The sequence below is a fragment of the Colletotrichum karsti genome (genome assembly GCF_011947395.1).
Source record: "Colletotrichum karsti strain CkLH20 chromosome Unknown Scaffold25, whole genome shotgun sequence".
In the NCBI taxonomy this organism is placed as follows: Eukaryota; Fungi; Ascomycota; class Sordariomycetes; order Glomerellales; family Glomerellaceae; genus Colletotrichum; species Colletotrichum karsti.
In genome coordinates, this window is record NW_024065925.1 from 670,239 (window position 1) to 697,758 (window position 27,520).

Here is a 27,520-nt window from a genome sequence, read left to right on the forward strand (position 1 = left end):
TGCCTACCTACGCAATAATTACATGTGAGTATCGTGAGATTGTGTGACGTTTCGATGAGCTTTGGTGTCTCTTTTACCTCCTCCGTCCCGTCATAAATTCTGGGCCTTCATTGACAATCCAAATGACCCCCTCCCTCGCCCGCCGATCTGCCGCTGAGGACCCTTGACATTTCAGCTGGCCTGGGTTGATTGTCGAAACGCCGCCGTCCGACGGGTTGCTGTAACCTTTTCCTTGCCCACCAACCCCAGCCTGCAAGAATCGCACAGAAAAAAAAAAGGGCAAGAACTGACCAAAGGGAAGCACACAGAAGGAAGCAGTGACGCACTGACGCACCGACCACCGCTTGCCCGGTCCAGGCTCCATTTCCGTTCCCTCCACCTGGGCTCCTCCACCTTGGAACCAGCCACCACTCCATCTCCACCATCACCTCGACTTCTTGCGCATTCAGGCCAGCTTTCCCCAAGTTAACTTAATCATCACCAGCCAGCCTTCGCACGACTCTTTGCTTTGCCCAGCATCGCGACGTCCTCAACACCTTGCGCATCCGCCCAATATCGACATTCACCACTACATCCATACTCGACGCCTATCGCGCCCTTGAAACTACCAGAATCTGGCATCATGGCACCCCCTCCGCCCGCCAACGTCCCTCTCACCCAGAGGCTTCTGCTCCTCGCCCAAACCCTGCAATGTACGTCTACACCGAGCCTGCGTCTGCATGTCTGACTGCGGCATATGCTAACTGCCTCTTTTTCACAGTCGCTTGGTTTGCCGGGTACGTGCAGACTCTTCCGTTGAACCTTTCGAGCTTCTTCCGTCTCCCTGCAATTCGAACAATATTTTGGTCGCGCGAGCGGAGGATCCCGATGGCTGCGTCTTTGACGACGGCTTTTCGATCGAACACCAGCTGACGAAACATCTTGCAGACACTTGACCCTGATCATGTCCGTTATCCGCTACTCTCTCTCCTACGTTACCTTCAACTACTACAGCCGTGTCGCCCGTTGGAGTTATCGACTCACTTTCCTCTCGGCCGCCCTCACATACGGCATTGTCGTCTACAAGACTCTGAGAGCCCGTAGCAAGGCTGGAGCCAAGGCCCCTCAGAGCCCGCTGGCTCTCGCCGCCGACGAGAATGTCCAATACCTCTGTGAGCTTCACCTGATTCCATCCCTCGCGGCAGCATCTAACCCCTCTTTGCAGGCATGTCCCTGGTCTGGCTCCTCTCTCCCCAGTACCCTCTGGCCATGCTCCCCTACGCCATCTACTCCGTCTTCCACGTCGCTACTTACACGCGCGCCAATGTGATTCCCACAATCACTCCCCCCAAGCCCATCGCTCCGGCCGCTGGCGCTTCTCCCGGCGGAAAGCCTCAGTACGCACACAACCCTATTGCCGACAAGATTGGCGCCTTCGTCAAGGAGTACTACGACGCCTCCATGTCTGTCGTTTCCTCCCTTGAGATCCTTCTCTGGGTTCGCCTTCTTCTGTCTGCCATCACCTTCCAGCGCCGCTCGTGGATCCTGATTGCTATCTACACTGCCTTCATCCGCGCTCGTTTCACCCAGAGCACTCACGTTCAGAACTCTCTGGCCATGTTCGAGTCCCGCGTCGACTCGGCTGTCGGCAACCAGGGCACTCCTCCTGCTGCCCGCCAGGCTTGGGAGGCTGTCAAGGGAGGCGCGCGCCAGTTCTACGCCTACACCGACCCTAACCGCTACCTCAGCGGCACCGCCGTCCCCAAGAAGACGTCGTAAGGCTCTGCGGAGACGAGCAAAGTGCGCAGGGTTTTCTAAGACTCTGACATGACGCTGACGTTTCAAAAACGGCGATTCCACACCAACAGCGGCTCAACCGTTGAGACGGGCCAGGCTGCAACTCCAGCCATGATAAGAATGTTTCTTTGGAAGGGATGTATAAGAAACGGGCCGGGGCATGGATACATGGTAGTTACGGAAGGGACAGAAGGGGATTGATGGTTTACGGCCGACCAAGGGTTAAACGGTTTTCCCGCGATTCATTCAGGCTATCGGAGTGTCGGCGAGTATGGGACCTGGACAGGTTGCCTTCTGCATCACACCATGATTTCAGGTTTCCCGTTTTGCTCTCTGGCTTTGGCCATTGTCTACTAGTTTGTTTTGCGCAATACATGAACCCCGCATGATTACAAAATTCTTAAAAAAAAAAAAGTGTGCTGCCGAAAACTCGGGCTGTGATAATCGTATTGGCCTCAGGGAGGTAGGTTGAGCACATGCTGCCAAGCTGGCGGGGGCTGCTGGAAGTCGGAAATCGGATGCTCTAGCCACACCTGAAGAGGCGTAGCTCGGTACTTTCCCCCCGGCTCACCCCACTATCAATGACGTCGCCCGAGCGTCGCTCACACCGACGTCAAGCCTCGACAAGTTGCACGCGACCAAGGCGTAGTTGGCTATCGAAAAAGCGTCAGGAGGCCTTTTCAGCTTCCCTGGCCACCATTTATTAATACCGACGCACTGCAACGGAACCCTTTTCTTGGCGCTCGACCCCCATTGTAAACTTTGCTCCGCTTTACAGGAGAATACCACTGTCACTTTCGCATTCAAAGTTTCGGTTCTCGTCCCTCCAACATGGCTTCTTTACTGCGGCAGATCGTCGCGGGGCCCCGCGCACGCCATGCAGAGTCTGATTTGGACCTCTGCTATGTCACTTCCAACATCATTGCGACGTAAGCCCGAACCCCGTCTTGCTTCTAGACGCAACGAACGATACTGACTTTTGTCGCATCCAGCTCCGGTCCATCAGGGACGTACCCCCAGCGAGCTTACCGAAACCCTCTCGACCGCCTCGTCACCTTCCTCGACGAGAAGCACAAGGACAACTGGGCGATATGGGAGTTCCGCGCAGAGGGCACGGGGTATCCCGACGAAGAGGTCTACGGGCGCGTGAGGCATTACCCCTGGCCCGACCACCACCCGCCCCCCTTCCGCCTCATTCCTATGATCATGGCGAGCATGCGCAACTGGCTTAACGGGGGAGACCTCGAGCAGGGCGACGCCGGCGTCGGCGCCGCGGACGGGAAGGCGCCCGAGGCGGAGAACAAGAGGGTCGTCGTCGTGCACTGCAAAGCCGGAAAGGGACGCAGCGGGACGGTGTCCTGCAGTTACCTCATCTCGCAGTGCGGGTGGAAGCCCGAGGAGGCGCTCACGAGGTTCACGGAGCGGAGGATGAGGCCCAAGTTCGGCGCGGGCGTGTCGATCCCGAGTCAGCTGAGGACCATCACCTACGTCGACCGCTGGACGCGGGGCGGGAAGAAGTACGTCGACCGCGCCCTCGAGATTGTAGAGATCCACGTCTGGGGCCTACGGAGCGGTGTCAAGTTCGACGTGGAGGGATTCGCGGACGAGGGGAAGAAGATTAAGGTGTTCCACACGTTCAAGAAGAGCGAGAGGGTTGTGGTTGAAGGGGACGCGCCGAGCGGTGGCGGGATCGGGAGGATGATGACGGACTTGGCGACCGTTGGTGTCAAGCCCACGGAAAAGGCTCCTGAGGAGGCGCCTTTGGCGGAGCATACGAATACCAACAACGCGAAGAAAGGCGGTAGTCCAGTGGGGCGAGAGGATAAGAGCTCGGTTTCCAGGAGCGCGAGTAAGAAGCTGCGCAACGCCAAGACGACGTCGCTTATCAGGGACCCAGCGGCGCCTGGGCCTAACAAGAGGAGCGAGACGGAGGCGAACGGGAAGGAAGGAGAGGGCTCTGATGGGGAGCCTGGCGGTATGGCGGTCATTCTGAAGCCGACCCAGCCGATTCACATCCCGAACAGCGATGTCAACATCTCCGTCGAGAGACGAAACAGGACGTCGGCGTCGATGGGATTGACGATGGTCACGGCTGTTGCTCATGTCTGGTTCAACGTGTTCTTCGAGGGCAACGGACCCGAGCAGGACGGCAAGCCCGACGCCAGCGGCGTATTCGAGATCGAGTGGGACGCAATGGACGGTATCAAGGGGTCCAGCAGGAAGGGCTCGCGCGCGTTCGACAAGATTGCCGTCGTCTGGCGCGTCGCGGACTCCCACCGCGCCGAGGACGGCGGCGACGAAGTCGGCCCGGCCGAGGGCGACGTCGTGCAGCAGCCTTCCACGGGCTCTCCTGTCCCCCAGATGCAAGCTGCGGACTGGAAGGGCGGGAACAAGGAGGACCCGCTCGCCGAGAAGCATCTCGGTCTGAGGACGGAGAGTCCCGAGAGCGCGGATGTGAGCCGGGCGAGCAGTGTCAAGGATGGAGTTGTCAAGGACGGGGACGAGACGGATTCGATGGAGGGTGTGAAGACTAGCGGTCCATACGGGGAGGAGGAGCTGGATGCGGGGGAAGTTGATGTTAAGAAGGTTGAGAAGACGGCGGAGAATCAGACGGGGAGTCTGAGGACGGTGGAGCCCGGGCCGGAGTTGTTGGACAGTCCGGACACGGCGAGCGGGACTACGGCGGCGGGGAGTACTGAGGTTAAGAAGTAGGGGGAGTTGTAGAGGTGTATGTATACGCGGTGGTGATACCAGGACGGAGAGGAGTTAATGGCATGTTATTTTCAACGAGGGTCGTCTGGAACTCTTAAAATCTTGTGATATTGCTACGGGTGCCAAACTTCAGCGTAGACTATGTGTGGGAGGAACGTCATCGCAACAAGGTTACTAGGAAGTGATTGCTTATCCCACCGAAAGAGCGACGAACTGCTTTAGTACCTCAAGAGACTCAAGTAAGGGTATAATGAGCCCTTTGCTCAACTGGGCGTTAGCGATCATGTGATTAGATAAGTATTTCCTTGAGAAAGTCACTCATACTAATTAATCCTTCCTAGATTCCGCCAGCCTGGAACTTATCAAGAAACTTTTCGAAGATTGGACGTTAAATGTGTACTCGTTGGGTATGGCGAGATATTGACGAGAATAGTAAGGGTGGCTGCATTATACTACGCCGCATATTGCATTTGTTTCTAGATTCCGCTCTAGGGGTTAGTGATAGTTTCACTGAAGTCAATTTGTTTGTACCTCTTACTTACCCCCTTGGATTTGAAGATATCAAGTATTGCTGTCCCATTATTATTTAGCTAAATCAGACCGAAAATCTACAAGAGGGACTCACACCAACTCCCAAGAGTAGAATACGATTACTTGTCGACCTCTTTATTCTTCTCCATCAACCTGAAGTCATTACGGAGAATCCCCAAAATACTCTTCTCGAAATGGTCCGTAATGACGTCCTTGAAATCTTCAAAATCCTCATATCCGAGCTTCCGCAGTATTTCCACGTGTTCCTCAGCCCTTTCTTGATCGGCTTTCGCGGCTAGGTCCGCCCTCTCCCTGATCCAGGAGTCTGATCGTGCAAACCAATAGGCCTGGGAACAGCACTGGCAGTCCCTATCCGGTACCAGTGGCAAAAGCGGGAGAATCTCACTCACGACTGCCCACCAGGTCTTCTGAAAGCTATCGACATCGTGTCCTAGGCTACCGAACAGGATATCGTAATACTTCATGAACTCGTCGAGTTGAGTCTTATGATAGGCATCGTCGTTTTGTTGACGCTGGATGGCGGAGTCCTGAGGGCGGGCAACCAACCAAAAATACCCTCGGAAGGGTTCTTTCCCGATAAAATTGTGATGACGAGCTATGCAGCAAGTGTGTGCCATTCCAAGGCGCTCAAAAATTTGTATCCGGCATAACTCCCTGTTGAGATAGGCGAGGTCGAAATTCCCACTTCCCCATTCTTCGATCCATTTTTGCAGAGTAGCAGAACGAACATGGGGTTGTTGATTTCTGACGCATGATTTTGCTTCGTCTGTGATTCTTTGGTGGCAACGCATTATGAGGTGTGAAGGCGTGCACCCAGAGGACGAGCAGTAACATACGCACTCGTCCTCCTCTTGTTGCAGGCCTCCAATTACCGAAATGGTAAAATCAGCGTCGATTCCATACATGCTTCTGGTGTCGTCTGCTTTTGCACAAAGACCCCTACTTGTGTGATACGTCGTTGCCCAGCTCGAAGCCAAGTGAAACATAACATTTGGCCACTGGTCTCCCATTCTGGTAAATGTCCGGGCTCCTCTCTTGACGAACCAGTCTATTACACGGAGGGTTTCCACATAACCGACTTGTCCGCATGAGAATGCTCTCATTTGCTCGAAAAGCGGTGTTTGTCCAACTTCATCTTCCTCGTCGACTTCGGTGAATCCGGCTTCGTAGATACGATCCAGGAATTTGGGAACTCCTGAGCTCTGGCTTCTACGGAAGTAGAGATTTATATCTCCAAAGTGATAAGGTGATGCCATCCGACAGCAATCAAGCTGTACCGGTATTGTTACTTTCTCTGCTAGTCGAGAAAACATGGAAGCCGCGTTGCCAAGCAAGAAGGAGCTCTCGGTGAGCTCCATCTTAGCTGCTTCTGCTTCTGAAAACACCTCAAGCGCGAGTTCATAAAGCTTCTGCCGTCTTGCTTTCAGCTCCAAGACCACAATGTCTTGTATCTCTCGGCTTCCAGAGCAGATGGCTTCCTTGAACATCCACAACATAGAACAGGAATGAGAGCGACATGGGCAGTAGCCTTTTGTAAAGACTGGCAGATCTGGCCGAAGAAGACATCGCAGAGAGGCAGTATCAGCCAGCCTACAGGCCTGACTAATGGCCGGAATTGGATCGAAGCCAAGCTGCATGAGAACCTCAATGCCTTCTATCCACCCCACCGCAAGCTCAAGTTTTGTAAAGTAATGTCGCGTGCGGAGCTTTGGTTCATCGCAAAAGGCTTTCATCTTTGCAAGACGTACTATGTCACTGAGTGATCTACGAATCACTGCGAGTGCCAGATCATCGTATCCGCATGCTATCATCCCAACATGTTAGACTGTTATGCGAGTGGGCTGCCATGATCGATGAAATCGAACTTCACCTTCTGCAACTTCAACATGTTTCCCTAAAAGCTCGAGCTCAACGGCGCTGATGTCATTGAAATCCTCTTGAACACCAATGAACTCGACGTCTTGAAAGTCATGAATGGCGCTGAACTCGATCCAATTTGCATATAGTGGAAATTTCGAGCCGAAAATACTGCTGCGTGTAAAGCCTCTCTGGAAGAGGTACTCAAATGCCGTGTACTGACGTTTATTCCATACGCTGACGCAGGAAATATTAGTATCCATAACAAAGAAGTGACAGGTCTGAAATAAATTTATTTCTCACCGACGACTTTCGCTCCTCATGACATACGGCCCCATCGAAGCGTTACCTGTCTTGGCTGTAAACTCCACGTTGACCCTGGATTGAAGGATAGTGATCAGAAGCTTTCTGAACTGTGGTTCAAACTCTTTCCACTGATCACCGAGCATGAGAAGCAGATGACTAAAAAGCTAAAATTACTTAGTTTGCGACTTTCTCGAATGACGGGGAATCTTACAAATAAAATATTTTGTCCTTGCTCGTCGATCTCTTCCCCAGAGAAGTCACCTCTTGAGATTTCTGTCCTGAGTTGCACGACTAGGTCTTCCAGTCTCTGACCTAGGCCGGAGGCCCAAACCATTCTAAAAGTGGGTAAACTGTCGTCGCCCGCAATGGCCCAAGACATGAATTTACCCCTACTAGGAAAGGACATGGAGGTTTCATATTCCTTTGCCATGAAAGCCTCAGGAAGGGAGGAAAAGGCTTGGAAGATGGGCGATTCTGTACGCCGAATAACTCGCTGGACTCGTAGAGGGCTCGCCATGCTCCAGACTCCAGGCCCGGTCGTTGCCCCTAAGACGACTTCTACCCTGCTTTCTAGAAGCGGATGGAAATTGACAAAGAGTGAGTAGGCCCATGACCGGTGGCCACTTTGATTGTAAGGACAGTCATCTCGATGCCGGTACTTTCTAGCCACTTCAACACCAAAGCGCCAAATGTTCTTCGTACCGGTGTCTGTCCTGATGCGGCAGGGACACCGACGAGCAGACTTTGTGCAACGAAGCGACTGTCCCCAGGCATCTCTGAGAGCTGTCGGATAACGCATCAAAGTAGTGAGGGTGCTGTTTTGAAGCAACATTTGGTCCTCGCAAGTAAGCTTGGGAGCGTCGACCAATGCATTGACAGGACTCTCTGTAGATGACGCTACCATCCCAGTAAGAGATACCAACAGCTGATCTCGCATACTGCGGAGCTCTTCTTTCATTCGAAGCTCTTGTTGATGAATTATTCGTTGCATGTCGTCATGGCTCATTCGGGCCTGCTTTTGAATCTCGCCATTGATGGTTGATGTTTGACAATGAATGGCCTTCGTTGTCTCTTTAACGCTCAAACTAATCTCGTCCGTCTTGTTCTGTATTGCTATGGTGTTGTGAACGACTGTGGCGTTTGATATGTCCACTGATCGCAAACCCGTAGAGACTTCATCAAATCCGGTAGTGATTGTTGACTGAGTCTGCAAGATGAACTGCAGAGTTGAATCAAGTCGATTCAAAGATTCTATCTGATGTTTACTTGCGGATGTTGAAGTCTTGTCGAGCATTGATCTGGGAGGAAAGTTAATTCGGTAATGATATAGACTAAGTGCCACGTTGACAAACCGGACCTCCGCTTGCATCGTGATACTTGCGGTTTGGAATTCCTCAATCAGCTCCAGATTGAGCTTATCCACTCTACGAAGCTTTTCTAACACGACCGACTCCTGAGTCATGGAAACGACGGTTCTCCACAGTCTTCGTATAGCCCTCCGCCTCGCAGGACCGACGCCTTCGAAAAGGGGTAGGAGTAAAGATTCCGCGTCTTTTGCTGCCAGTCGCACATTCTCTGCAGATGATGCGAGACGATCCACCTGAATGGGGTTCAGTTGAATGGCGACATTGGAATCGTGTCTAATGATATTCTCGCAAATGAAATGGACCCTCTGGGAGGATCTGTTGACGTCGTCAAGCTGAATTGCGATCTTGTGCGGAATCTCACCGAATTCCCGAGCGAACTTGACGGTACCTATCAAAGCGCCCATCGCAACTTCAACCAGCTGGATTGAAGCTGCTACTCCTCCGAGGATACTTAGTGGATCAGCCATCGTGAGTGACGGTCAGTGTTATTGAGAATACATTGGGATTGGTGTCTGGAGGATAATCTGAATGAAACGGGAGACAGAAAAGATCAGGGCTGTAGATGCGGGGAGAAGAGAAGATCAAAAGACCATTCTGCCAGACAATGGCGCAGTCCGTAATGAACGAATCAATCCGTTGACTTGGCATGCAGTTTTCATATGCAGGCTGGTGGACAATCCTGTCTGATTTGCGGTTGTATCTACTGACGTGGCACACCCACCGCGTAAGCATCTAGGCAGAAGTGCACAGCCTGAATGTCGAGCGGACATCTATTGGCTCTGAAGAGGCTCAAATCGAGCCAGGTCGACGTCGGCCAATGGATTCTTAGCTATCTCGGTGCTGTGCTTGACATATCTACTGTATTAATCGTAGTAAATCCATTAAAGAAGCCTCTGAGAGATACCATACGTACTTCTGGTGCTGTCTGCGACGTGACAACGAGTAAGCAGCCCATCTGCTTCTGTGGTAAGTTTTCAAAATACTGTGCGGAAGACACAAAATGTCTTTGGATTCGAACGTCGGTGGTTCACAGGTTGAAGTTGTATCATAAGATCTCTATTCTTTGGGCCCGTCTTGAGGCTCTATGCCATATCTTTCAGGCAGCTTTGAAGACGTTTCTATCACTCGCATGTAATGCTCGAGTATTTCCTACAAATGGTACTCTCTCGAGTCAGTAACCTGGACGCCCCGTCGTGCCCAAACGCTCTCAATGTTCATATCATCCTTTCCGCTACGCAGGATCGTCAATATTGTTTGGTCTGCTTCAGCGAAGATGTTGACTTACTCATCACGCATCACGATACGAGGCTCTGTTTCTCCAGCTGTAACATTGGGGTTTCCAAAAATCATGTTTTTTGTCTAGGCGAGCGGGAGAAAAAGTCCATCAGTAACGGTACGTCCAGTGAGACCGAACGGTATACTCACAAGCCCCAACGAGAGATGAATTGCCGGTGGGTTGACCACAATGTTCTCCGTCGGCTCCCGACCATTGACCATGGCCAATATGTTCTGGGCGACCACCTTGGCCTGCCCGGCGCCGGGTCGGGCAGCTTTGTGTGCTCCAGAATCGGCAATGTCACCGGCAGCAAACAAGTGAGAGTACGCTGGGTCCTGGAACTGAAGCGTGGGTCGCACTTTAATGAACCCGTTCGTAGGGCTCAAGATAGGTCCGTCACCGCTTGCCTCAAGACCACGGAGGAACTGGTTGTTGGGAATTTGGCCTGTTGCGGGAATGACAAGATCCGCCGAGAGCTCGCTGCCATCTGTGAGCTTCACAACGGTCTGAGAGCCATTGGTCGCCAGACCGCCATCAGGGATGACTGCGCGTGTTCCGGTCACCAACCTGATTTTACCGGTCATTAGTAAGCTAAGGAGTTTGCGAGGGGTTTTACCTACTTGACACCTAACTCGTTGAATCGAGTCTTGATAATGTCGCTCAACTTCGTGTTGTAAAGAGGCATAAGATGCTCTCGGGAATGAACCAGGGTCACCTCTTTCTCGGGGTAGAGCTCCTTCAGATCAGTGGCCATTTGGACACCCACAGCACCGCCTCCGATAATGACGATGGAAGATGCCTTCTGGACGGATTTCTGGTATGATTGGAGGCTGGTGATTGAGGATGCCTTATCATCATGCTGCATTGTACCAGGGCTCGGCAGTCGGGTACCAGTTGTCACAACTAGAAACTCAAAGGGAACTTCCTTGGAGCCCTGCCAGTCCCGATCCAAGACAAGAGAGTTTCTCCGGACAGCCTCTGCGCGAGCTTGGATAACTGCATGTCTTGACGGATCGGACGACTTGGCAAAAGCTGCCTTGTAAGGAATGAAAGCCTTGTGCTCATGGTTTGGGAAGACTGCAAAGCGAGGCTGCTCACCGTGTTAGTCGTTCTTGGTATTTGCAACGTGCAAAGATTGGGGTTGTGTCCGTCGACAACTCACGAATGCGAAAAGGTGATGAAAGTGGCTATGGGGCTCGACCAACAGGATCTGTGTGATTGGCAAAGGTGTCAGTGCTCGCTCATTATCGAGACAGTAATTCGAGTTGAACTCACTCGGTGAGACTTCGGTAGAGTTGCAGCAAGCTCTTCCACGGCGGCCTAAATGGGCATAATTCATTAGTTGATGCTCGACATTAATGAGTGACATCCGTCTTGGCTGCGCATACCAGCCCGACATAGGAGCCTCCTAGGACAACGACGTTCTTCAGTGGTTGCAGCATTTTGATTGTTTAAAGTGATGATTCAAAGGTAAATGTTGAGGTTGATGTGCTGCTGGAACACATGAGCTTTAACAGATTGTCACGTAGACACAAAGTTCGGAAACCGTAAGACCGAGCTCGGCTCGTAATACGACACCTGCGCTATCTCATCAAGTTACGCGTCGTGAAGGCATTATTCAGCGGTGTTGGTGCGGATTTATGACTCGAAATCCGGGCTAGGCCGGCTTCGGGGCCGATTGCGACGCCGTCGCCGAAGACATGTCGCGACTTAGGTGCAACGTTTTGGATCAAGGCTCTCCAACCAGGAAACCAGCATGACTTGGAGAATCTGACATATCTTTTGCGGGAGAAAGGACCAAAAAAATTCCATTCGCCTACTTCTATGGTGTAAGATGCCGACTAAGTTGTATTGAGAGTTTCTACTGGAGGGCCTCACACTCAGCAATTCCCACTGTAATATGGGGCTTCTGCACATTCGAGGCGGGAGCTGATTGAATTGTGGGAGCACGAACGACCACATCACTGTTAGTCAAGTTTGACAGAGTGAGATGACGCAACAATTCATTCCTGACGTGTGTCTTTTTTTAACCTTCGTATCTTGAACATGCTGGTTCTTGCTCTTCATGAGGCTTCGTGTGCTCCTACGAAGAGGCAGCTTGTCCCAGACTGCATGGCTTTCCCTCTGTCGGTATCCTCTCAAAATAAGATCATCATTTCCATGTATTGGTTTTCGTAAGTAACGTACAAGCACATAGGCGGAATCTGTAAAGTTTGTGAGTCTCAGTAGAAAGGTTGTGCGACGTTGATGCCTAAATGGATCAACAGCAGGTCAGCACTGAGCCGCAAAAGTTGATGTAGGAACTCCGATCCTTACTCTTTCTTTCGAATTCATCTCTCCCATATCTTAGTCAAGTTTTCCAATCATAGAGAAACGTTCTAAATATTTGCTGTTGCCCGGAGTCCGTATATGATCCGGAGGATTTGTGTTCATCACACACAGTGACATCCCACCTTTCTACATGATTGATCGTCCAACCAGACTTCACTACACGCGTGAAAATCTTACTGATCGTCGTTTGGTGGACCTGGTAGGATCTGGGAGTTACTCGGGGCTGTGAATATTGCGTAACCAGGTGAGACAAAAAGGATGAGCTGTAAGCTTGTGTCTCGAGAATATCCGAACCGACGAATGAACAGTTTCGGCTTCCAATAAGTGGATTGAATCGAGCGGACTCCAATACCGCCAGTTTTATGTTTTCTCATTTGGAAGAATAGCCTGGTGGAATTATGTAGAACATGACGATGTCATGAGAACCGACATAGAGTCCGAAGCCTCCGAATCAACGACGAACAATAGAATACTGTAGGCAACACTCAAAAGGCTTCCCGAATCACAGACCATCAAAAGTTATAAAAGGCCAGCATCGTCCCGTGAATTCGAACCCATAATCATTCAGTATTACAATCCCAAAGCTCATCAACGTCCAAACCTACAAAATACTACATACTTCCTGCCTTACTTGTGTTCCGATCATCAAGTCAATATGAAGAATGCTGCGATCTACGCCGCCACCCTCTTTCTCTCTTCCGCCCTGGCCTTGCCGTCCGCTGGCAATGTAGGCTCTGGCTCATCCGTGGCAGCTCGTGACGTTGTCAAGTTCAACCAGTACAAAACTCTGGACGACTGGTAAGATTGAATCGCCGGCAGCTAGTGTAGTCCATTAGTTTCACAGCTTGGCTAATTTTCCGTCTCAAACAGCAAGAACGACAGGGACATTCTCTACCATGCAGCTCCCGTCTCGGCCAGATGCTACGATATTGACGATGCTACCGGCGCCTTCTTTTATAACTCTGCCGGTTTCACTCAGGTCCATCGTGCGTTTCACAGTCTTCTTCTCCATGAAAACTTGGCTAATGCAAGCGTGTGAATAGTGTACAACAACAAGGGCTGCACTGGCGATGACCAGAAGCTCCCAATCTATGGGGGTCTTTGCATGGAGAAGGGCGGAAAGAATTCTATCAAGATGTGGTAAAGGCACTGACTTCAGAATCGTATTGAAGCCCCGGATTTTGAGCACATGATTCTGTCACAGAAGTGTCGGCTCATCTATCGATTGGCTGCATCGCCACGTTCATCAGTCTTCTACTTTTCAGTCATTTTGTCCACATATTTGTAAAATTGACATAGACAAGTTACCACTCTCGTTAAACTATTAGGGATTAACTGCACTTCCAATATCTTAGCGTGATAGTGAGGCTCGTATAATTAAGGCGCCCGGTCTCTCTAGATGTTTGGGAAGAAACAAACAAGTTCAATTCGTCACGCGATAACACGGCAACCTTTCTCCTATGTCGGGCTAGAAGTAGTAAGTGGAGCCGTTCGTGTCGAGGTCCAACAAGGGAGGCCTGACGACATGTGACATTGATATGCATGAGTTCAGCCCCCATGCAGCACTGGAATATATTCTCTTTTGGTACACATCACGGGATTATTGGTTGCTCCAATGATGTCGCATGTCTTCCTCAAGGAGACTAACAGAAGAGGAAAGCGGCCGTCGGAAGAACCCCGAAAAAACAACGGAAACCTACACAGGGCCGCTTGAGCAGAAAACCCATATTCTCCAAGGCGCTAGCTCTCTCAAAGGAAGGGTCCAGACGTGTGACGAAGTTGGGTCACTGTGCATCCGCTGCGACTCTGCAGGTCGAGAAGTCCAGGCTTGTCGAGATCGGGAACGGGTCAATTTTAGGCTGAACTTCTCAGGTACGCACCCAACCAACCGCGGCGTGGCGAACAAATGCAATATGCCGCGCAATACAATGCAGCCACCCTTATAATCTGGTTATTGGTATCTCGCCATACCCAACGAGTACACATTTAACATTCAATATTCTGAAAGAATAAGCGGCGTGGCGAAGCTTGAACTCGCGGCCTCCCATGGCCTCGTGTAAGTGAGCACTGCGTTGCTGCATAATATCAGGGCGCACGTTATGTTCTCTGTCCATGGATCGAAACACTGCTACCTCTTGGCGGTGTTGCAACTGAGTGAATCTGTCTTCACCTATTGACAGGTATCAGTATGCAGTATTTTGCTCCTTGCTCGTTGTTTTGACACCATATGTATGGCTCTCTGGAGAGGGGACTGATCTAATGACATGAGTGTTGACCCGATGTATTACTCGTCGATGTTCTACCAGTTAGATCCGGTCTTTGGCGCCAACCGTGAGATTTATGCAACGCAGATATGGGGCAATGTACTTCTACTGCTGTCTTGGCGTTGGTGGTTAAAGGCTTTTACGTTGTTTAATGAAACTTGCGTTGGCCCTAGCCCCCACTCGGGACTGGGGGCTCAAGCTCGACTCGATGAGAGGACCCTTGAACTCATCAATGCATTAGGATACTAACTGCCAACAGATGTTCCCAAGCCTGAGATTCTTATAATTCTCTGCTGTGTGAAATGCTATATTTCCCTCATTTAAGGGAGCTGTTGGTGATGGATTGCTGAATGCTTCATCACTAGCACGCAAGGTCTGGCGGAGAACAAGCCGATGGTGGTTTCCGTAAAAAGCAGCAAGATTGCAAGGAACCGTTTTGTCCGTTTTGGTGGACGTGAAGCTACGGGTGTTGCATGACATGCGGATGATATGCGAAGGCGAATTGCTTCAGGCTGTAGCTCATGACTCTTGCTCGGACCCTTTTCCACGGGGATGGCCGACCGAATAGGCAGCTCGCGGCACCGTCACGCTCGCTTGATGTTGCTTCCAACATACATATCGGCATGCCAAGAGGAATCTTCTATCAACCAACAAGCCGCTGTTGGAACGGCCCGAGCAAGGCTGCATGGCTAGGCGCTTGCTTAATCACATGGGCACTTGTGCCACAACAAAGATGGCAATAAGCTTCAGTGGAGGTAATTTTATGTTGCAAACGAGCGTTGGACTTCACGTCGCTGACAGTCTTCTTGCGAATATCCTCAGCGAGGTTTAGTCAGAAAAGAAAAGATATCCGGAGAGAAGGTGATATCTTAGCTGGGAAAGACCAAAGTTGAATCTTATTATGGCCATTACCAATGTCTCGTTACCTCAATGACCCAACCCTGCGATGTATACTTTCTCTGGCCCAACTAACCCTCGGAGAGACCTCCCGGAAGTCAGTCTAGATTTGGCTTCTCATCTCACATCTGCAGGCACCGGCGAACCTGTGCCTCTTACCCGCACTGCGCTATTTCGAATGAACGAGCTGTGCCTCAATTGCTAGGTTTTGTCCGGCTCGTCAAACGTGATGAACGAGTTGTCAACTTCCTGGCTTCTGATCATGTCTCCTGCCGGTGCCGCCGGACGGGAGAGTCCGTTGAGATACCAGAGAACATTCAGCGTATAAGTAGTCAGAAGAAGCCGGCGGTCTTTTCTGGCCAGGACCTGCTTCATGACCACACTTCATTCGCTTTCATCCTGTATTTCTGGACATCGATTTTGTCATGAGGTTGAACTTGCTTCTCGTCGCCCTGGCTGGCGCATGCCGCGTCCAGGCCGCGTCAGTATTTGCACACTTTATGGTCAGTATACCTTTACTCCCGTTGTCACCTTTTCGAGAGATCATCCGCTGACTTGTATGTGCGCAGGTGGGCAACACTGCTGATTACTCAGACGACCTTTAGCGGACGGACATACGGCTTGCCAAAGAAGCGCATATCGACGCCTTCGTGCTCAACATGGCCCACGGCGAAGCTGTCAATGAGCCTTCCCTTGAGCGTGCCTTCAACGCCGCCAAGTCAGAAGGCTTTAAGCTCCTGTTTTCCTTTGACTATGCTGGTCGTGGGCCCTGGCCCAAGGATACCGTTATCAGCTACTTGAAGAAGTATGGGTCTACTGCTGAGTACTTTAAGCATAGTAATGGGAAGCCTTTGGTCTCTACCTTTGAAGGCCCCGGGAACGCTGATGACTGGATCGATATTAAGAAACAAGTCAGCTGTTTCTTTATCCCGGATTGGTCATCTGAAGGCGCCAAGCCCGCCCTCACGCTTGGGGGTGGCGTGGCTGACGGTCTCTTCAACTGGGCAGCCTGGCCCTGGGGTCCTCAAGATATGGATACCTATGTTGACGCCTCCTATATTGGGTACCTCGACAAGAAGCCGTACATGATGCCCGTCTCCCCGTGGTTCTATACGAACATGCCTGGTTACAATAAGAACTGGCTATGGCGCGGCGATGACATGTGGCACGACCGGTGGATTCAGGTCATTTATAACCAGCCTGAGTGAGTGTTACAGATCCCGCAGTTGACAGCACATATATACTAACATCGGCGCGTTAGGTATGCCCAAATCATATCATGGAACGACTACGGAGAATCGCACCACATTTCTCCAGTGTACAGCCACGCATTGGAGGCGTTCGAAATCGGCAAAGCTCCGTTTAACTACGCCAACAACAGGCCCCATGACGGTTGGCGTCTGACGCTGCCTTTCTGGATCGATTACTATAAGACCGGCAAGGCTACCGTCACTCAAGAAGGAATCGTCACCTGGTATCGCACAAGCCCGGCTAGAGCGTGCTCTGATGGGGGCACCGTCGGCAATACGGCCAGCCAACTCCAGCTGGAGTTTGCCCCTGAGACCGTCATGCAGGACAAGATCTTCTTCTCAGCCGTCCTCGGAGCGACAGCTGAAGCAACGGTGACGATAGGGGGCCAGACCTTCAGCCCGGAGTGGTCATCAGTTCCAGACGGGGGCGTCGGCGTATACCATGGCAGCATCTCATTTGAAGGCTTGGGCGGTGACGTGACCGTCAATATATCACGAGGAGCCCGTGTCATCGCGAGTGTAGCCGGCGCAGCCATCAGCGCCGCGAGCTGCGATAATGGACGCACCAACTGGAACCCCTGGGTTGGCAGCGCCCTCGTGCCCGGATCCGTCTCCGTCACGACCCCACGCTCCCGCGGGGAGCAGGGATGCGTCATGGGAACTGGAGCCGCGGGCTTCACTGAGCTCTGTGAGTTTAACTGCAAGTACAACTACTGCCCGGTGTCGTCTTGCGTGTGCACTGCCCTCGGTGCCCCAAACAAGAAGCCAACTGCGCTTGAGGTTGACGGTTTCCCGGCCAAGGGGAGAAGCGAGAACTACATGGGGCTTTGCTCGTCGGCTTGCAACCTGGGATACTGCCCGGAGGCATACTGCTCGCATACCTTGCAGCCCATGATCGTGCCGACCGTGTCTGAGTTCCTCCCGCTGGCCTGCCGAGCCGGCACGGGCCGCGCGGGATTCGAGGGCTTGACGGGCCTCTGCTCTTATGCCTGCAACTTCGGCTTCTGTCCCATCCATGTCTGCCAGTGTACGGAGAAGGGCGGCTTGATCGAGCCTCCGCCGCAGGTGAAGGGAGTCAGCGGCAAGCCAATCGGCAATGTCAATGACGAGAAGTTGTGCGCATTTGCCTGCTCTCGTGGTTGGTGCCCCCCTGATGCTTGCCAGCGCGTGGACACGAGCGACGATGAAGACGACGACAAAGGACCCGAAATCGACCCTGAAGATGCTTGCAAAGATGAAGACATTACCTACGATAAAGACTATACCGGCCGTGTCGGCGAGTACATGCGCTGGTTCTTGATGGAGCCTGAGTACGCGGCAACTACGGGCAGACAATACATCACCATCGTCAACCTCACGCCGCACAACTTCAAACTCACCTCAGCCCAATCGTATCAGATGGACGAGTTCGACTGGGGCCACATTCCTCCTGGCAAGGCCCGACAGAACGTCGCCCACTACACCGAAGACGTCAAAGCAAACCCTGTGGATGACAATGGAGAGGCCTACTACGAAATAGAGGGCACGAACAAGAAGTTCGTCGTACGTGCCACGACGCACATCCCGGACACGTACCCCAAGCGCGTCGTGTTCGACCTGAGTGGGATGGGCAAGGGCCAGCGCGAGTATAAGGTGCCGGAGCAGGAGGTTCCCGTCACCCTCGTCATCACAGGCAGCGACTCGTTCGGCTTCATTACCTCACTGTCTTACGGCCCGGGTAACTGGATGAGGGGCATCAAGGACCAAATCAAGCACCGTAAGCTGGTCGATGTGATCGTGCCGGGCACTCACGACGCGGGCATGAGCAAAATCACGGGGGCCATTTTGACGGGCGCCACCGCGTCTAACACGCAAAACCAGATGCTCAACATTTACGACCAGCTCCGGGCTGGGTCTCGCTGGTTCGACATGCGCGTTTCCAGTGTGCATCAGGTCGTCGATTGCTGCGGCAAATACGAGTTCTGGACCTCTCACTTGACCAATGAGGCAGCCGACGCGCCCCTCGGCAGGTCAGGCGAGAAGTTCGACGAGGTTATCCAGGAGATCAATAAGTTTACCAACGAGAATCCCGGCGAGGTCATCATGCTGCAGTTCCGTTATCTCGTTGGCGTACGCAACGTACCGAGTCTGGGGCCTGTGTACTGGGACAATGACACGAAGAACAAGTTCTTTGACAAGTTGAAGGAGATCAACAACCGCTGTCCGGATCTGTCTGGAACTTCAATGCAGGACATCAAGATTGGAACTCTGATGGACAAGAACAGCGGCAAGGGTTGCGTTCTCATCTTCCTGGACACAGCGCACCTAGCCAAGAACATAAACTACCAGGATCGCAATGATACCAGCGAGGGCATTTACAAGAAGGACTCGATGTCTTGGACTGATGCCTGGCCCGAGAAGGAGGACACGAAACAGATGGCCGAGAAAGCCATAACAGCTTGGGAGGGAAAGCTCGATAACCATGTCCACGTCGCCCAGTGGCTCTGCACACCGAATCCCCTGACTTCGACGTTCGTGCACAGCCTGCAGTCAATCGCGGTACTCCCCACAAACCCGGCGCTGTATTGGCGCGGCGTCAACGAGATCAAGCCCGAGAAGTTTCCCAACGTTCTCATGGTCGACTACATTGGGATGGTGCTTATGAATGAGGCGGGATGGAACGCGCTGAGTGCGGAGCTCTACACTCTGGCCATCGGTCTCAACCTATACACCGTCAGTGAGAACTGCAAGATCAATCCGATGCGGAATCCCCTGCTTCCACCCCGCAAAAGCGGCAGGAAGGTCCCCAACCCGCTCGTATCGCAGTTCAACGGCATCATCTTTGCCAACGGGACTATCATGGATAACCCGCCGCCGACTTATCATCCCGGGCGCGTAGAGTTCCTGAGAAACGGGACGGTGTTTAGCAACGGCACGGTGTTGGAGGAGACTGTGCCCAATCCTGACTTCAATTCCACGTCCTTCTGAGATGGGTGGGATTGCGATGAGTAAATAGAAGAAAGCATGGCCTGCATCTCAATGGCAGCGACCTTTGTGATCTTCTTCTGGTCCTTTCTACATTTTGTTTTGTTTCACTGTAAATAGCTACAAACGTAAATTGATTAAACTCTGTTGGGGGGACTCTTGTAACCGAAAGAAACTGGCGATGAGCATGAAATGGCGAAACTGGTTCCTGAGCTCATCCCGAAGAAAAGATTGTGCAATGTTAGCATGGGACCATTCACGCCACCACAAACGCATCAAAGCTAGTCGGGAGGGGACTGAGCTGTGTATGGAATTCAATATACAGGTGCTTTTCGCTAAGTATTAACTCAATTGAAACTTTTGAAAGGGACTGGAGGATTGCCGTGTTGCAACAGAGCCAATGTGATCAGATGAGTACTTCATTCAGAAAGCCATACATACTAATACAATTATAGAGCGACAGAAGCGAACTTGTCACAACTGGCTCCGTCTCCTCAAACACGATGGTGTGCCATGTCGGCGAGGCGGTCTATTATGTACATGCGAACTCACCGTTCATACCAACGCAGCGTTACATGGTGCGCGAGAGATATGCACATCCCCCAGTTTGTCATTTTGGCAGGGCCCCATGTCCTCCCCTTCCCCTTTGCTTGTTTTGCCGCCTTGGCGCATGAGCTCCGACAGAACTGATGGTGTATAAGAGAGCAATCACCTCGGACCCATCCATCGTCCTGTCAAGTCAAGTTCTGTCCCCGTTATTTTTCACTCCAACGACAACAATGTCTTCCAGCGCCCCGAGATCCAGCAACGCAACGGAGTCCACTAAGCTGCTCACCATCACCACCCCATGGATAGAGCCGTCGGATTGCTCGACGCAGTGGACGACGTCGACCTCTTTCCAGGAAAAGTACGGGGGTACCACCGTCACGCAAGCCTGGACCATCTCTAATCCTGCCGCATCCTGCTATCCTCCCGGGTGGGACGATGAAGTTCCTGAGAGACGTCTCAACTTCAGACCGGGAGTGTGTCCAGAGGGATGGAACTACCAAGGCCTAGGGGAGCAAATATCGCTAGTAGCATCGACGGCATACTGCTGTCAGAGGTTCGTTTTCCGTCGCTTTCTTGACATTCTCTCTCTAGAGGGCTACACCACTAACCATCGGTCCAGCGGCTTCACCCACTCGCGAGAGCGGACAGACGGCGGTAGCTCATCGCTGGCTGCCGTGTGTGAAAGAAGTGGCTGGGCGACCGCAGCCGCCTCCGGGACGTCGGGCGAGAACCAAATACACACCGCCGAGAGGCACAGCGCCTGGGCCTTGACATGGGCCGCGTCCGACACGGCGACGCTGACGCCGAAGCTGCCCACACTGACCAGCGGCATGAGGGTGCCGACGTGGACGCCCGGCGAAAAAATTCCCAAAGGCGAGTACGACCAATTCAGGAATGATAACTTGCCATACATTGGTGATGGTGCGTATTACTTCTTGATGATCGGGATGCCTATTATTGGTGCTCTCATGATCGGCTCGTGCATGTGGTGCTGTATACAGAAGTGCAAGAAGAACAGGAGGGAGAAGAGGGCTAGGATGGCGGCCACCGAGGTGAATCTGACTAGCATATCAAAATGAGCATTATCAGGATGTCCGGCTGGTGTCGGTGATGGCGGCAGACTCAGGCGTGTTTTCCGTATGTCAGGTTTGCTTCAACTCAAGAGAAGTTAAACATACCCGTGGCCAAGATACCCGGCTCGGCTAGAGTACGCCGTTGAGTTCAGATGAAAATAAACCAGGTGTCTAAAAGGCAGACGATTGTATATGTTCAGACAGAATACCAGAGAAAAAAACGTGTCTACTTTCAAACAGACACAAACTACAATTCAGCGGTTTAAACAATGTCGTCTTTGTTTTACAAACTCTTGTTGGTCGCCGGTCTTGCGCAAGCCGCCTTTGGGCGGGCTGGACGCGCCGGTGTAGTCCGCCGTGACGGTCCTACACCATCCCTTGACTACGATCCCAACACTACTGAGTACTGCAGCTGGTGGGCTGATATTACCTCTGCAACAAGCTGCTCCTCCCTGCTGAGTAACAATTTCATCTCCCTCGAAGAGTTTCGCCGATGGGTAACAATAAATTAAATCGGCTTCGGAGACCACAGTCACTAACGACGCAGTAGAACCCGTCCATCACGGCAGACTGCAGCGTGCAAGTTGGGAAGTCCTATTGTGTCGAGACTACCAATGAGCCTCCACCTTCAACATCGACATCATCGAGCCGCTCTGCGTCGGCAACATCGACGAGACCACCATCTGTTACCTCCACAACCACAACCTCGGCACCTCCAACAACAACGAAGCCACCCAACGGAACCGAGACACCCAGCCCTACTCAGCCCCAGATCGTTACCAATTGCGACGCATTCTACTTTGTCAAGCAAGGAGATACTTGCGATGCCATCATCAAGGCCCATGGAATCACTTTGGCCCAGTTCCTGTCATGGAACCCTAGCGCTGGCTCCTCATGCACCGGCCTTTGGGCTGAGGCGTATGCCTGTGTATCCATCATTGGGCATGAGCCATCCATCCCGTCTACAACCACCACAGCCGGAAATGGGATCGCCACGCCAACTCCGACACTACCAGACATGGTCACAAACTGCGACAGCTTCTATATGGTGAAGTCGGGAGACACGTGTGCCGCTATTGCATCTAAATCTGGGATTACTACTGCTCAGATCCTTAGCTGGAATCCAAATGTCGGCTCATCTTGCAGCGGGCTGTGGCTCGACTACGTGAGTAACGCCTTCGCCTAGTTGCTTGAAAAGGGGGCTGACACATCTACCAGTATATCTGCATCTCGATCATCGGGCATACATCTACACCTACTAACCCGGGTAACGGCATCTCGACACCCACCCCTATTCAATCTGGTATGACGCCCAACTGCAAATCTTTTCACTTTGTACATTCTGGGGAAAACTGTGCAAGCATTGTTGCCAAGTATAGTATTACCTTGGCCAACTTCGTCGCGTGGAATCCAGCGGTGGGAGGCACCTCATGTACGGGACTTTGGGCCAATACCTACGCTTGCGTTGCTGTTCTCTGAGGGTTCTAGTGGCAAGTTAGCGGCTCTCTGTAATAGCTAATAGCATGAATTGGGGATTCAAATAGTCAAATATAGTCGAAGTGTCGTTTTAGCTGTCTCCTTTCCGGCGTTCGTAAAGGCTAGAAACAAGATGTCTTGGTCATGATGTTGTCAGATTAGAGGCTGCATGACGAAACATTGATCCCGCGTGGGGCCGGACCGGGAGTCCCGCCAAACCAATGCGGGTCGTACTCAAAACGGAAGGCGGGACTACCATTGGGCAGTACGCACACCGGCGCGGAAGGCCCACTTCGGCGGGCCGGAGGGAATACCGAGTCACAAAAGCTTCGAATCCGCCTCAAGCACTTCATAAACTTTCACGTGCAGGGAGGCACTTTACTGCCCTCATCAGCTTGTTTTTGACGAGCTACGTCCAACTTGCAACGGAAGCTTTGCGCACGAGAATTTGAGAAATCACAGTGTTGTCAGGTGTACGGTGTTTGCCAAAGCAGCAGCCAGCCACCAAAGACGACCAAAGCAGATATCAACGTTGAATATTCCACATCAATGAAATGTTTCATGATAATATCCAAGGATGAATTCGAAATGACAGCTTTTCCCACCGGACTGTTGCAACATGTTCTCTCACGGCCGGCGGGATAACTGGTGGAAGCTAAAACTCTATTGACACCTTACCCCTTGCTGTTTCGTCCACTCCCACGAAAGTTTAGATACCCGTCCCTACTTCAGCGCGAATCCAGCGAGACTGATACGCTCGCGAGACACTTTTGTTCTGAGTAACTGCGACATGTGTGGTTAGGTTACCTCAACAAAGTTGAGCGAAGCATTATTGGCCCAGGGATCAGCCTGGAGAATTGCTGCTCACACGAAGGTGGGCGGCTATTAACTGATGAACCTAATGCTTCGAACCAACGCAACTTGATATTTAACTTCAGGGGCAGCTGCTCAATGGGTGGTTTGTGCGGGTTGCACACTCCTCTGCCGAATCCAGATTCCCGTGGCATTGCTCACGAACAAACAATCCATCATGGGCAATTTCGTACTCCTGCGTCAATTTTGGGCCATTGTGGTGTTTGTCAGTGCCGTACTGGCTGTCAAGATTCCTCAACCTGTTGGCCCTGTTCAGCAAGACCTTCCGGTCGAGCTCAAGTGGGTTGCTTGCCCGACAGACATTAGACCTTTCCGAGGGAACAACGCTACGCAACAACTTCAGTGTACCAACTTCTCGGTGCCACTAGACCCCAGCAATGTGCAGGGCGATACTCCCAAAGTCCAGCTGGGGATTGTGAAATTGCCCGCAATGGGCAAGCGCATCGGGAATCTCTTTGTGAATCCGGGCGGGCCGGGCGGGGCGGCATCGAGCATGGTTCTTGGGATGGCTTCCAAGAGGATCTACATCAGCGATGCAGTACGACAATCCTTCGATATCATCGGAATGGACCCGCGTGGTGTCGGTCTGAGTACGCCAACGAAGTGCGACACGGACCTAGCCAACCAACCTAGCGAGTTCGATGCGACAACGCCTGAAGGATTTCAGAAACTCTTCGACTACAACAAAGCGGTTGGGGAATCATGTCGAGCTATGACTGGCCCTGTATTCGACCACATGGATACAATATTGGTAGCGAAGGATATGGAAGCCGTGAGAATTGGTAATATCGGTTCCTTACTTCCTGAGACACAATACTGACGAACACTAGCTGCCGGTAGAGAGGAGATGAACTACTTTGGGGTGTCGTACGGGACGCAATTGGGTGCTCAGTACGCGGCTCTCTTTCCGGATAAGATTCGAGCAATGGCTCTAGATGGAATGCTACAACATACTGGCGCTTTTGCCTCGAACATCATGACACAGGCTACATCGTTGGACGCAACAATTCAAGCTTTCTTCAGGTTCTGTGAAGCCAACTCCACAAGCTGTGGTGAAGGCGGTCAGGATATACGAAAGACATGGAACAAAGTCATCGAGGTTGCCGGATCCGGCCAGTTAAAGGCTGCGGAGTGTGATGGAACGATCAAGACCAAATGTGTTCCTCTAGCGACAGTTTCAAACGTCTTGGGCGCGGCTCGGTCAACGTTGGAGTTCCCAAATCAAAGGAAAGCGTTCGCTGAGCAGCTCAAACTTGGGGCGGCGGGGAACGGCTCGTTCTTCAGCCCAGGGTTGCTATCCGGCGACATCTTCACCGATTCTCGATCACTATCAATCACCGTCGTGCAATGCCAAGATGGTCATTTCTTCGCGGCGAAAAGCCACGTTGAAGTGCAACGAGTTGCCGACATGACGCGGTCTTTCACCGTCACACCTGGGATGGGGGAGTTCTGGCACCGGGTGATCGACTGTACTGGATATCCCGTCAATATCACGAATCCGAGGACGGCACTCACTATCAAGGCAACAAAGAATCCTGTGCTTCTTGTGCATTCGCGGTTCGATCCGGCCACGAGTTTCGTTTACGCTGCCGGTATGGCTGAGGAATTTCAAACTGCCACATTGGTCTTGAGAGAAGGATCTGGGCATACGAGCTATCTCAACAAAGGTGATGCCTCAAGGGCGGTGGACGACTACTTGATCAGCTTGAAGGTCCCGCCAGCCGGAACTGTTTTACAGAGCTAGACGCTAAGTGTGGAATTCGGAAAAAGGTGCTTAACTCAATCTTGGGGTTTCCATCGTCGTAGTGTCAATGACGGAAACTCCTGTTTCTGAAGTAACTCACATCCATAATGCGTGTAACCAAGCCCCATCTGTTTCTGAATTGTATTCAAAGGTCGAGACAGAAGCGGATGAAATCACGCATTCTATCTCGTCAATGACTACGTCTGCAGAACTTCTGGTATAAAAGTGTCAGACTGGTCGGGCTCAGCATTTTGACGTGTTCAAGTCGGGTTTTACACCTTCCAAAAGAGCCAACGAAGGTGTGATTTTACCCGCGTATGCTATGTAACGGACGTTCTGTGGGTTTTGTCATGCAGATCCTTCGCCCTTAGTTCGGAGTTCATCCAATAGTCTAATCATTGTTTGAATAATTCCAGTGTCAAGTTTCAGTAATATCTTGGTCATCTTGAGGCTACCCCGCAGCTTTTTGGGGAGTTTATGGTAACTCGAGTTCGCAAAACGTCTTCTCATCTCCCTTGAGACAGGAACTGTCTTTAGTGGTTCAATCTCAGTTTCTGAATCCATAGACTGGACGAGATGATGTTTCTCCATTTGATATAGACATTGTAATCTGACTAAATACATATTGACTCCTATATTAACAGAGAGCCATCAACTACAGACAGGTATTCACACAAGAGCTGCTACATAACTACGGCGTAATGGTATAGACTGAGGGCCAGACTCTCCGCTCCTCAGCATGTTTTCTTCTTTTGGTATACAGCATCATCCGCTTCCCTTATTACGTGTACGTAGGGTTCGCGTAGGCATTCGAAATTGTTGCTTCCGTGTCGTGTACAAAGCAATCAAGACGCGTTAGTAGGAGGAGCCTTCAGAACCCACTCTCCAATCATCTTGATCGTCTTTTGCATCTTGATCTCGGCATCTGCCAAGAGAACCTCGTCACGAACGAGCCCTCCTAGATGCTGGTCGAAGCCGTGGACGGTGTCGGGCACCAACAACCATTTGTATCGTGAACCGTCCGTGCCTGAGACTTCGAAGTGGAACCTCTCGTCGTCGAGAACGAGTTCTCCGTCTCCCACAACCTCTTCTTTACCAACAACTGTGGGTGGTGGTGGTCGACCGGCCAGGCTGTGGATGAGCCGCTGGCCTTCGTGTGCCAGAAGATCGAGTTCACAGCCGATCATGAAGACTTGCTTGGGGAAAGCTCCTTTAGGTGCGTACGCCGGACTCAATAACGGATTACGAGCGCTCTCGCCGGGAACCTTGTAAGACCAGTCAAATACAGGCGCCATGCCGAGTAAGAAGTCTTTGTCCTTGGCACGGAAGCCGCCCAAGTCTGGCTTGTATCGTCTTGTCTTCGCTTTCTCCTCTGCGGAAATGGAGAGATCTGTACAGGGGTACAATGGTACGATGGCGGAGAGATGTTTCTTGACCGACTCCAGCTGAGAGACGGCAAGGCAAAGGTTTCCACCGGCAGACCAGCCGGCTAGAGCAACTCTGGTCTTGTCGAGCGGCAAAGACTCGTCGTTCAACGCTGCAAGGAAAAGCTCCTCACAATCATGAATCGGCCCGGGGAAAGGGTTGCCGGGGGCCTTTGCGTAGTTGAGTCCAATCACGATGGAGTGGTGCTGCGTAGAGTACATCGAGTTCCAGTCGTCGTTGTCGTCAGGGGTTCCGAGCACGAAACCTCCCCCGTGGATAGTGAAGAGAACAGGTAGCTTGTCTTTGGACGTCTTGTCAAAGCACTTGGGGAAGAAAATTCTGGAACGACCTGTCAACTACAGCTCATAACCAGACGAAGGATTCGCTTAGCCGCTGCATACCTGACAGGAAGATACGGGCGGCACTCATAAGTCTTCACGAAATCAGGGCGATGCTCAGACGTGATGAGGCGTGCTTTGACATCGCGAATGAAGAGCGCAGGCCTGACCACGAGATTCTGGATGGCGTAGGCCGTCGCGCCGTACCTGACCTTCTCCAGCAACGACACTTCCTCTATACGGTGCGACTCGTCCGTAGTCGTAGTCGTCGCGGTATGGTTCTGGTCTTCGGCCATCGTGAAGGACTTGCGCGCGTGCGACTTTGGGTTCGATTCCGCAGATGCTTGTGTGGTTGCAGACGGAGGGAGCGGGCGGGGTTGGGATGAGGAAGGTGAGTGGTGGGACGTCGCTCGGTAGTTGTATGATCATATGCACCTCGGTCTCGCATCCGGGGCTCATCCGGGGCCATCACGAGATCCAAGCCGAGTAC

At 52.0% G+C, this 27,520-nt stretch overlaps 10 protein-coding genes across 10 annotated transcripts; 7 read left to right on the forward strand and 3 right to left on the reverse strand.

The window, feature by feature from the left end:
* Positions 1–622: 622 nt before the first annotated feature.
* CkaCkLH20_07915 (endoplasmic reticulum protein) lies at positions 623–1,758 on the forward strand (the record flags this gene model as incomplete). The annotated part of the gene is made up of 4 exons (XM_038890631.1): positions 623–692; positions 761–776; positions 928–1,151; positions 1,205–1,758. 4 exons carry the CDS (start codon positions 623–625, stop codon positions 1,756–1,758), a joined length of 864 nt encoding a protein of 287 aa, XP_038744239.1.
* Positions 1,759–2,607: 849 nt separating this feature from the next.
* CkaCkLH20_07916 (phosphoinositide 3-phosphate phosphatase) lies at positions 2,608–4,488 on the forward strand (the record flags this gene model as incomplete). The annotated part of the gene is made up of 2 exons (XM_038890632.1): positions 2,608–2,705; positions 2,769–4,488. 2 exons carry the CDS (start codon positions 2,608–2,610, stop codon positions 4,486–4,488), a joined length of 1,818 nt encoding a protein of 605 aa, XP_038744240.1.
* Positions 4,489–5,138: 650 nt separating this feature from the next.
* Positions 5,139–5,945, reverse strand: CkaCkLH20_07917 (uncharacterized protein; the record flags this gene model as incomplete). The annotated part of the gene is made up of 2 exons (XM_038890633.1): positions 5,139–5,567; positions 5,877–5,945. The coding sequence occupies 2 exons, from the start codon at positions 5,943–5,945 to the stop codon at positions 5,139–5,141; spliced, it is 498 nt and encodes a 165-aa protein (XP_038744241.1).
* Positions 5,946–9,719: 3,774 nt separating this feature from the next.
* On the reverse strand, positions 9,720–11,288 carry CkaCkLH20_07918 (uncharacterized protein; the record flags this gene model as incomplete). Its single annotated transcript, XM_038890634.1, has 7 exons — positions 9,720–9,801; positions 9,856–9,929; positions 9,996–10,413; positions 10,467–10,936; positions 11,009–11,056; positions 11,122–11,166; positions 11,235–11,288. 7 exons carry the CDS (start codon positions 11,286–11,288, stop codon positions 9,720–9,722), a joined length of 1,191 nt encoding a protein of 396 aa, XP_038744242.1.
* Positions 11,289–12,832: 1,544 nt separating this feature from the next.
* CkaCkLH20_07919 (uncharacterized protein) lies at positions 12,833–13,321 on the forward strand (the record flags this gene model as incomplete). Its single annotated transcript, XM_038890635.1, has 3 exons — positions 12,833–12,975; positions 13,048–13,163; positions 13,221–13,321. The coding sequence occupies 3 exons, from the start codon at positions 12,833–12,835 to the stop codon at positions 13,319–13,321; spliced, it is 360 nt and encodes a 119-aa protein (XP_038744243.1).
* A 2,442-nt stretch (positions 13,322–15,763) lies between these two features.
* On the forward strand, positions 15,764–19,555 carry CkaCkLH20_07920 (putative mutanase; the record flags this gene model as incomplete). The annotated part of the gene is made up of 3 exons (XM_038890636.1): positions 15,764–15,841; positions 15,944–16,542; positions 16,600–19,555. The coding sequence occupies 3 exons, from the start codon at positions 15,764–15,766 to the stop codon at positions 19,553–19,555; spliced, it is 3,633 nt and encodes a 1,210-aa protein (XP_038744244.1).
* A 776-nt stretch (positions 19,556–20,331) lies between these two features.
* On the forward strand, positions 20,332–21,180 carry CkaCkLH20_07921 (uncharacterized protein; the record flags this gene model as incomplete). Its single annotated transcript, XM_038890637.1, has 2 exons — positions 20,332–20,654; positions 20,721–21,180. The coding sequence occupies 2 exons, from the start codon at positions 20,332–20,334 to the stop codon at positions 21,178–21,180; spliced, it is 783 nt and encodes a 260-aa protein (XP_038744245.1).
* Positions 21,181–21,443: 263 nt separating this feature from the next.
* On the forward strand, positions 21,444–22,360 carry CkaCkLH20_07922 (uncharacterized protein; the record flags this gene model as incomplete). The annotated part of the gene is made up of 2 exons (XM_038890638.1): positions 21,444–21,671; positions 21,725–22,360. The coding sequence occupies 2 exons, from the start codon at positions 21,444–21,446 to the stop codon at positions 22,358–22,360; spliced, it is 864 nt and encodes a 287-aa protein (XP_038744246.1).
* Positions 22,361–23,680: 1,320 nt separating this feature from the next.
* On the forward strand, positions 23,681–25,267 carry CkaCkLH20_07923 (tap domain protein; the record flags this gene model as incomplete). Its single annotated transcript, XM_038890639.1, has 2 exons — positions 23,681–24,305; positions 24,354–25,267. The coding sequence occupies 2 exons, from the start codon at positions 23,681–23,683 to the stop codon at positions 25,265–25,267; spliced, it is 1,539 nt and encodes a 512-aa protein (XP_038744247.1).
* An 845-nt stretch (positions 25,268–26,112) lies between these two features.
* CkaCkLH20_07924 (uncharacterized protein) lies at positions 26,113–27,326 on the reverse strand (the record flags this gene model as incomplete). Its single annotated transcript, XM_038890640.1, has 2 exons — positions 26,113–27,031; positions 27,094–27,326. 2 exons carry the CDS (start codon positions 27,324–27,326, stop codon positions 26,113–26,115), a joined length of 1,152 nt encoding a protein of 383 aa, XP_038744248.1.
* Positions 27,327–27,520: the final 194 nt, after the last annotated feature.